Raw genomic sequence first — 9,723 nt, 5'->3', positions numbered from 1 at the left:
ACTCATCCTGGAGAAAGGCTTTTAATTAGTTAAATATTCAGTTGGAGGCGTGGGCGGCCCGTGTAATGACCCCGCCGGCCCGTGTAATGACCCCGCCGGCCCGTGTAATGACCCCGCCGGCCCGTGTAATGACCCCGCCGGCCCGTGTAATGACCCCGCCGCCCCGTGTAATGACCCCGCCGCCCCGTGTAATGACCCCGCCGGCCCGTGTAATGACCCCGCCGGCCCGTGTAATGACCCCGCCGGCCCGTGTAATGACCCCGCCGGCCCGTGTAATGACCCCGCCGCCCCGTGTAATGACCCCGCCGGCCCGTGTAATGACCCCGCCGGCCCGTGTAATGACCCCGCCGGCCCCTTGGTGGCGCCTTTGCACATGAACATGGCGTCTTCCTCGCTGCTCTGATGAAGATGATCTGCTCTCCTTAAGCTCATTAACGCTGAGATTAGCAAAGGATCAGGATCGGCTCTGTCTGTCTGACTCTGGTGGGCGGGGCTTGTCCTGTTAGACCACGCCCCCTGACCTCAGCCACACACTGTGTGTCAGTGGGCTTGTTTATCTCTGTGAGGACTGCTGTCAGTCTAAGACCTTGTGGGGCTGTAACTGAGAGTTTTCAGAGTGTGTGATTAGAGCGGATCAGTCAGCAGTTGGAGGAGAGCAGAAGGCAGGCGTTCAGCTCTGAGATGTGAGTACTTTTCACTGGTTTCACTCTTTATGTCGTTCAGCTCTGGTCTGAATGTCGTTGACAGGAAGTAGCTGATGTCCCACATGTGTCGTGAGTTTATAGTCTGAGCTTTCACACTGAAGATGAAACCATGAGAGTGTTCATGATGTCCTGAATGTTTTCTGTGACCCGAGCAGAAGAAAAAGCTGCTTCATCTCATGGTGAAAACACAGAATCAGCAGCTGGTTCTGTAAAATTAGCTGAAAAAAAACTAAACCCTACCCTTAAAACCCCAACCCAACAAGAATCCTCAACAGATCTGAAAAAATTCAACTTTTGATCCAGTTAAAGGAGCTCAGACTGCAGCTGGATCACATCAGCCATCCATCAATCAGCTGATCGATCGTTGCTGAACCTTTATTGATAAATGTATTTGATTTTCTATCATTGTGAGGACTGGTTTCAGAGCCCTGGTTCTGAATAGATCCCCACAAACAGAGATGTGTTGGTGTGTTGGTGCTTGGTACAGATGGCTCTGCGCTGTGTGACGGTCTTTGTTTCTGTTCACACAGATCATGTGACTTCTCCTCAGCTGAAGGGAAGCTTTGGATTTTATTCCACACAAACATGATCAATAAAATCAGATTTTCTTGTTGCAGATCTAAAATCAGCTTCACTGTGAGGCTCCGCAGACTTTGGTTACAAAGACTGTCAACAGATTTGGTCTCTAACAGAGTTTTGTGCCATCCTATCTCCTCAGGAAGCAGCTGAGAACTAAACTGAAGCTTGTAAATAAGGTTGAATGACTGGAAGAAAGTTGTTTGTTTGAAACCGTTTTAACTGAACCTGAACAGTTTGATGTCAGTCGATTAGTCTCAGATTTACATGAGGAGCAGCAGAACATCTGAAACATGATCAAACATGAACTTAAACCCAGAATCTGAGGCAGAAACAGAGTTTTTTCTCAGTTCTCAGCAGCTTTAAAGTGAATCTCTGGTCTGAGCTCCTTTATTCTCCAACACAGCCTGAACCCTCTGAGACAAGCTTTCTGTCATTTCTTTAAGGAGTCTTCAGGAATAGTTCTCCAGGCTTCTTGAAGGACATCCCAAAGCTCTTCTTTGGATGTGGGCTGCCTTTTGTTCCGTTCTCTGTCAGATGATCCCACACTGCTTCAATAATGTTGAGGTCCGGGCTCTGGGGAGGATTCATCCCTCCATAAGACCTGTTGCCACTGATTTTCAGTCCACTTCTTGTGTCATTTGGCTCAGCTCAGCCTTTTCTCCCTGTTTCCCTTCCTTAAGAACGGCTTCTTGACAGCCACCCTTCCATGGAGCCCATTTCTGATGAGGCTTGGGCCAACAGTAGATGGATCAGCTGAAGGTCCAGATGCATCTCTCAGGTCCTGTCAGGTCACAGCTGGATTTTTTCCTCTTTCTTAAGGACATCACTTTCAGATCCTGTTCATCTGCTGGAGATAGTTTTTTAGACCTGACACTTCTTCTTTTGTCCTCCACTTGTCCAGTTTCCTCAAATGTTTTAAGGACACACTGCACACCATGCTGAGATATGCCAAGTTTTCAGCTAATAGCTCTTTGGGAATCACCTTGTTGCTGCAGAAATCCTATTTTCTGTCTGTCAAACTGTGTTTTCTTTGCTGTTTTTCATAGATGCAGCTAAAGAAATGGGAACAAATGATGTGTCTTTGTGACAGGCTGCTGGTAACAAAGTGCCTAAAGATCCAGTTTAAAATGGCTTCTTTGCTAAGTTGTCTGTTCTGTGTCGACACAACACTGGTTCATCCCTTGAGTTAGGAGCCTTTTTTCTGCCTGAATGCTTCATAGGTCCAGGTAAGAAAATGTCTGCTGAAACAGGCCACAGCTCGTCTCGTCCCCTGAGGAATCGAATCAACTGAGTTTGGTGAGAAATGTTCTTCTTCACGCTGACAGTTTTCAGCTGTTTGGCTCCTCTCAGCCAATCAGAGACGAGAATGGGATAATATAATTCTTTATGTTCATATTTACTCGCTGGCCTCAGTGGGCGTGGCGTCTGTATTCCGAAATCTCTTTACAGGTTTCTTCTTCCTGTCCTTCCAGCTGGCCTCAGAGCTGGAGTCCATCAGTGACATCATCAGCAGGTGACACCCTTCCCATGGTGTCCTGCAGCCCCGCGGGTCGCCATGGGAGACCAGTCTTACCCAGAAGGCCGAGCTCAGGAGCTGTTTGATGAGTTTGTGTCAGCATCGACCTGTCGGGCGGTGCTCAGCTGTTTCAGCCAGCTGTGCGAACATCTGCAGTTGGACCGTGGCGCCGCCGAGAGGCCGCTGTACCGACTTATCAAACGTCGCCTCAATTACTGGAGGGCGAACGGACTGTGGGCCAAACTAGACCGACGGGCCGCTCAGCAGGAGTACCAGAAGGCCCGAGTCTGCACCAACATGACAGTGAGTTCTACAGAACCACCACAAACGTCACTTTTAGGAGAAAACTGTCTCTGATTGGTCCGCTGGTGTCTCCTCTGATTGGTCCGCTGGTGTCTCCTCTGATTGGTCAGTGCGTGATCATCGGGGCGGGGCCTTGTGGTCTGAGAACGGCGGTGGAGCTGAGCTTCATGGGAGCTCGGGTGGTGGTGCTGGAGAAGAGGGACTCGTTCTCCAGGAACAATGTGCTCCACCTGTGGCCCTTCACCATCCACGACCTCCGTGGCCTCGGGGCCAAAAAGTTCCACGGGAAGTTCTCCGCTGGCTCCATCGACCACATCAGTGAGTGTTTGAGCCGTTCGCTGTGTGCGATCAGAGCAGCTGGACGGTCCCGTCAGCGCCGCCTTCTCCTGTCTGCAGGTATCCGCCAGCTGCAGCTGGTCCTGCTGAAGGTCGCCTTGCTGCTGGGGGCCGAAGTCCACGCCAACGTGGAGTTTAAGGAGCTGCTGGAGCCGCCGGAGAACCAGCGACACAGTGAGATAACGGAGGGTTCTCCAGTTAAAACCAGAACATTCTCTGTAAACGTCTGTTTGTAGGCCTGAGGCGAGCAGAAGGGTTAGAGTTAGAGTTCCAGCTCAGTCTGTGTGAATGAAACAGAGAAAGTCATCACATAAAGTGATGCAGAAGGTCAAGGAAAGGAGGAACATTTGAGGTGTTTGCATCACCTGATGTGCTGGAGGCAGAAGGACTTCTTATGATTCATAAGTGTGGGCAGGAGAGGGTTAGGGGTTGAAGAGGAGAACAAGTGGACATACGAGTGTTTAGAGTCTGAGATGTTCCTGTATTTATCAGACGCTTTTATCCAAAGAGACTTACAAATGAAGATATAACAGCTTTATAAAAAGCTAACAATAAGCTCCATAGAAGGAACCCAGGAGTCCGACTCTGTCAGAGGGGACAGAGTAGAGATAGGGTGCAGGCATAGAAGGAAGTGCAGAAAGACTTTATTATTAACGTTTTAGCAGTTATTTGGTTAATTTCAGTGCAGATGTTGTCACAAAGGCACATCATCAACCACATCATTGTGAAATGTTGGTTGACAAATACATTTTTAGACAAAATGTGACCTTTTCTTGTAGCATTTTGGCTAATTTTCGGGTCCTACTTACACCGAGGATTTTCTTTTGGGTGCCAGGATTCTCAATATTGACCTTAAAGTCAGAGTAAAACTGAAATAACTGCAGAAAAATGTGTTATGAACTATTCGGTCAAGCATAGAGTTTATATTTATGTATTCAGCAGACGCTTTTATCCAAAGCAACTTCCAAATGAAGATATAACAGCTTTATAAAAAGCTAACAATAAGCTAACAATAAGCTAACAATAAGCTACATAGAAGGAACCCAGGAGTCCGACTCTGTCAGAGGGGACAGAGTAGAGATAGGGTGCAGGCATAGAAGGAAGTGCAGAAAGATAAAGTGCAGAGATAGAGGGGGGAGGGAAGTACAGGGTAAGTGCTGGGATAGGAGATGCTCTCTGAAGAGCTGGGTTTTCAGGAGCTTCTTGAAGATAGACAGGGACGCCCCTGTTCTGGTAGCGCTCGGTAGGTCATTCCACCATCGTGGGACGACACATGAACAGAGTTTGGATTGTCTTAGGCGTGGTGTAGGAGCTGCTAGACGACAATCCTGGGACCAACGGAGGGACCCAGTTGGGACAGAAGCCTTTGCAAGAGCATCCAAGTAGATGGAGCCGCTCCATTAAGCTCTTTGTAGCTAACATCAGGGACAAAGTGTAAAGTGTGTGGTTTTAAAAGTGTTGAATGAAACAAACTGACTGTGGATCTGTCATCATCTACCTGTGCAGAGGTGGGCTGGAGGATGGAGGTGAGTCCGAAGTCTCATCCTGTAAGTCAGCTGGAGTTTGATGTCATCATCGGAGCAGACGGACGCAGGAACACGCTGCCAGGTACGGCAGCCTCACTGTTTCAGAGATACATGTGTCCTGCAGACCCTGAAGTCTCGTATCACAGAAAAAAGCAAACCAAAGAGTTTTTAAACATGTACCTGGGATAGGTGGGTATGAACACAGGAGCTTTTAGGGAGGTTTAACAGTGGCTGAAGGCTCTGAAGCCCATCATGGAGAGATGGGAGGCAGTAAAAGACGGAGCTATGAAGGAGAATCAACCAAAAGCTGGAGACTTTTTAAGGATGTTAGTGATGTGTTCAGTGGAAAGACTTGTTGGATAAAGCAGAGGGAGCTGCAATATTTAGTATGAGACGTAACAAGGCAGCCGACATCCAAAGAAGAGCTTTGGGATGTCCTTCAAGAAGCCTGGAGAACTATTCCTGAAGACATGGTGTACAACTGCAGAACAATACAACCAAGACTCAAAAACTGAGTCTGAGACTCAGCAGGGTTTTTAAAATCAAAGGTGAGATCCATTTTATTTGGTTGGTGTTATCACCGTGGTGACCGTGTTTTATAACCATTTAATTTAGTTATAATCTGACCTGAACTAGAACGTTTTTATTGGAATATTATTATGGTTCCGTGTAAAATGTCGAGGATTAATCTGCTATTTTTAAGGATTCTTCTTCTTCACATTGAACTTGAACCCTAATCTAAGACTTGAGATTTCAGGAATACACTCGGTGCCCAACCAGATGACACCATTTCTGTTCACCTGTGTCATGTTCACCTGTGTCATGTTCACCTGTGTCATGTTCACCTGTGTCATGTTCACCTGTGTCATGTTCACCTGTGTCATGTTCACCTGTGTCATGTTCACCTGTGTCATGTTCACCTGTGTCGTGTTCACCTGTGTCATGTTTACCTGTGTCATGTTCACCTGTGTCATGTTCACCTGTGTCATGTTCACCTGTGTCATGTTCACCTGTGTCATGTTCACCTGTGTCATGTTCACCTGTGTCATGTTCACCTGTGTCATGTTTACCTGTGTCATGTTCACCTGTGTCATGTTCACCTGTGTCATGTTCACCTGTGTCATGTTCACCTGTGTCATGTTTAACTGTGTCATGTTCACCTGTGTCATGTTCACCTGTGTCATGTTCACCTGTCTCGTGTTCACCTGTGTCATGTTTACCTGTGTCATGTTCACCTGTGTCAATTTCACCTGTGTCGTGTTCACCTGTGTCATGTTTATCTGTGTCATGTTCACCTGTGTCGTGTTCACCTGTGTCGTGTTCACCTGTGTCATGTTCACCTGTGTCGTGTTCACCTGTGTCATGTTCACCTGTGTCATGTTCACCTGTGTCATGTTCACCTGTGTCATGTTCACCTGTGTCATGTTTACCTGTGTCATGTTCACCTGTGTCATGTTCACCTGTGTCATGTTCACCTGTGTCATGTTCACCTGTGTCATGTTCACCTGTGTCATGTTCACCTGTGTCATGTTTACCTGTGTCATGTTCACCTGTGTCATGTTCACCTGTGTCATGTTCACCTGTGTCATGTTCACCTGTGTCATGTTCACCTGTGTCATGTTTAACTGTGTCATGTTCACCTGTGTCATGTTCACCTGTGTCATGTTCACCTGTCTCGTGTTCACCTGTGTCATGTTTACCTGTGTCATGTTCACCTGTGTCAATTTCACCTGTGTCGTGTTCACCTGTGTCATGTTTATCTGTGTCATGTTCACCTGTGTCGTGTTCACCTGTGTCGTGTTCACCTGTGTCATGTTCACCTGTGTCGTGTTCACCTGTGTCATGTTCACCTGTGTCATGTTCACCTGTGTCGTGTTCACCTGTATCATGTTCACCTGTGTCATGTTCACCTGTGTCATGTTCACCTGTGTCGTGTTCACCTGTGTCGTGTTCACCTGTGTCATGTTCACCTGTGTCATGTTCACCTGTGTCGTGTTCACCTGTATCATGTTCACCTGTGTCATGTTCACCTGTGTCATGTTCACCTGTGTCATGTTCACCTGTGTCATGTTTACCTGTGTCATGTTCACCTGTGTCATGTTCACCTGTGTCGTGTTCACCTGTGTCGTGTTCACCTGTGTCGTGTTCACCTGTGTCGTGTTCACCTGTGTCGTGTTCACCTGTGTCGTGTTCACCTGTGTCGTGTTCACCTGTGTCGTGTTCACCTGTGTCGTGTTTACCTGTCGTGTTCACCTGTGTCATGTTCACCTGTGTCATGTTTACCTGTGTCATGTTCACCTGTGTCATGTTCACCTGTGTCATGTTCACCTGTGTCATGTTCACCTGTGTCATGTTCACCTTTGTCATGTTTACCTGTGTCATGTTCACCTGTGTCATGTTCACCTGTGTCATTTTCACCTGTGTCATTTTCACCTGTGTCATGTTCACCTGTGTCATGTTTACCTGTGTCATGTTCACCTGTGCCATGTTCACCTGTGCCATGTTCACCTGTGTCATGTTCACCTGTGTCATGTTCACCTGTGTCATTTTCACCTGTGTCATGTTCACCTGTGTCATGTTTACCTGTCATGGTCACCTGTGTCATGTTCACCTGTGTCATGTTCACCTGTGTCATTTTCACCTGTGTCATGTTCACCTGTGTCATTTTCACCTGTGTCATGTTCACCTGTCATTTTCACCTGTGTCATGTTCACCTGTGTCATGTTTACCTGTGTCATGTTCACCTGTGTCATGTTCACCTGTCATTTTCACCTGTGTCATGTTTACCTGTGTCATGTTCACCTGTGTCATGTTCACCTGTGTCATGTTCACCTGTGTCATGTTCACCTGTGTCATGTTCACCTGTGCCATGTTCACCTGTGCCATGTTCACCTGTGTCATGTTCACCTGTGTCATGTTCACCTGTGTCATGTTCACCTGTCATGTTCACCTGTGTCATTTTCACCTGTGTCATTTTCACCTGTGTCATGTTCACCTGTGTCATGTTCACCTGTGTCATTTTCACCTGTGTCATGTTCACCTGTGTCATTTTCACCTGTGTCATGTTCACCTGTGTCATGTTCACCTGTGTCATGTTCACCTGTGTCATGTTCACCTGTGTCATTTTCACCTGTGTCATGTTCACCTGTGTCATTTTCACCTGTGTCATGTTCACCTGTCATGTTCACCTGTGTCATGTTCACCTGTGTCATGTTCACCTGTGTCATGTTCACCTGTGTCATGTTCACCTGTGCCATGTTCACCTGTGCCATGTTCACCTGTGTCATGTTTACCTGTCATGGTCACCTGTGTCATGTTCACCTGTGTCATGTTCACCTGTGTCATTTTCACCTGTGTCATTTTCACCTGTGTCATGTTCACCTGTGTCATGTTCACCTGTGTCATTTTCACCTGTGTCATGTTCACCTGTGTCATTTTCACCTGTGTCATGTTCACCTGTGTCATGTTCACCTGTGTCATGTTCACCTGTGTCATGTTCACCTGTGTCATTTTCACCTGTGTCATGTTCACCTGTGTCATTTTCACCTGTGTCATGTTCACCTGTCATGTTCACCTGTGTCATGTTCACCTGTGTCATGTTCACCTGTGTCATGTTCACCTGTGTCATGTTCACCTGTGTCATGTTCACCTGTGTCATGTTCACCTGTGTGAACAGGCTTCAGGCGTAAAGAGTTCAGGGGAAAGTTGGCCATCGCCATCACAGCCAACTTTAAAAATAGAAACACTTCAGCTGAGGCCAAAGTGGAGGAGATCAGTGGAGTAGCTTTCATCTTCAACCAGAGGTTCTTCCAGGAGCTGCGGCAGGAAACCGGTCAGTCCTTTTACCTGTCTCTGTTCACACCTGCTCTGAATGTCATGCTAACATGTGCACCTGTTCCAGGGATTGACCTGGAGAACATTGTGTACTACAAGGACGACACCCACTACTTTGTTATGACGGCAAAGAAACAGAGTCTGTTGGAGAAGGGGGTGATTCTACAGGTAACTAAGGCAGCAGGTAACTCACCTGGGGTCAGTCTACAGGTGGTAACTCACCTGGGGTCAGCCTTCAGGTGGTAACACACCTGGAGTCAGCCTACAGGTGGTAACACACCTGGAGTCAGCCTTCAGGTGGTAACACACCTGGAGTCAGCCTACAGGTGGTAACACACCTGGGGTCAGTCTACAGGTGGTAACACACCTGGAGTCAGTCTACAGGTAGTAACACACCTGGGGTCAGCCTACAGGTGGTAACTCACCTGGAGTCCGTCTACAGGTGGTAACACACCTGGGGTCGGCCTACAGGTGGTAACTCACCTGGAGTCCGTCTACAGGTGGTAACACACCTGGGGTCGGCCTAGAGGTGGTAACACACCTGGGGTCAGCCTACAGGTGGTAACACACCTGGAGTCTGTCTACAGGTGGTAACACACCTGGGGTCAGCCTGCAGGTGGTAACTCACCTGGAGTCAGCCTGCAGGTGGTAACTCACCTGGAGTCAGTCTACAGGTGGTAACTCACCTGGGGTCGGCCTACAGGTGGTAACTCACCTGGGGTCAGCGTACAGGTGGTAACTCACCTGGGGTCAGCCTACAGGTGGTAACTCACCTGGAGTCAGCCTACAGGTGGTAACACACCTTGGGTCGGCCTACAGGTGGTAACACACCTGGAGTCAGTCTACAGGTGGTAACACACCTGGAGTCGGACTACAGGTGGTAACACACCTGGAGTCGGCCTACAGGTGGTAACACACCTGGGGT

The 9,723-nt window shown here is 47.9% G+C and overlaps 1 protein-coding gene across 8 annotated transcripts in view; it reads left to right on the top strand.

Moving 5' to 3' along the window:
- Positions 1 to 576: 576 nt before the first annotated feature.
- The window catches only part of mical3b (microtubule associated monooxygenase, calponin and LIM domain containing 3b), a 58,504-nt gene continuing 49,357 nt past the window's right edge, over positions 577 to 9,723 (top strand). For 5 of the 8 annotated variants that reach the window (XM_072377606.1, XM_072377604.1, XM_072377603.1 and 2 more), the window contains exons 1-8: positions 581 to 683; positions 2,504 to 2,579; positions 2,756 to 3,102; positions 3,213 to 3,420; positions 3,499 to 3,612; positions 4,945 to 5,046; positions 8,641 to 8,796; positions 8,866 to 8,966. In XM_072377606.1, coding sequence (XP_072233707.1) covers positions 2,839 to 3,102; positions 3,213 to 3,420; positions 3,499 to 3,612; positions 4,945 to 5,046; positions 8,641 to 8,796; positions 8,866 to 8,966 — 945 coding nt within the window. In that variant the 5' untranslated portion in view covers positions 581 to 683; positions 2,504 to 2,579; positions 2,756 to 2,838. Of the gene's footprint in view, positions 684 to 2,503; positions 3,103 to 3,212; positions 3,421 to 3,498; positions 3,613 to 4,944; positions 5,047 to 8,640; positions 8,797 to 8,865; positions 8,967 to 9,723 lie in introns of all 8 variants that reach the window. The other 3 variants (XM_072377607.1, XM_072377602.1, XM_072377601.1) reach the window with 3 other exon arrangements.

The sequence above is a fragment of the Leuresthes tenuis genome, unplaced genomic scaffold (genome assembly GCF_036924035.1).
Source record: "Leuresthes tenuis unplaced genomic scaffold, fLeuTen1.0.hap1 SCAF_23, whole genome shotgun sequence".
Taxonomy (NCBI): domain Eukaryota; kingdom Metazoa; phylum Chordata; class Actinopteri; order Atheriniformes; family Atherinopsidae; genus Leuresthes; species Leuresthes tenuis.
Note: the sequence above shows the minus strand (reverse complement) of the source record. Positions and strands in the feature narration are given on the sequence as shown.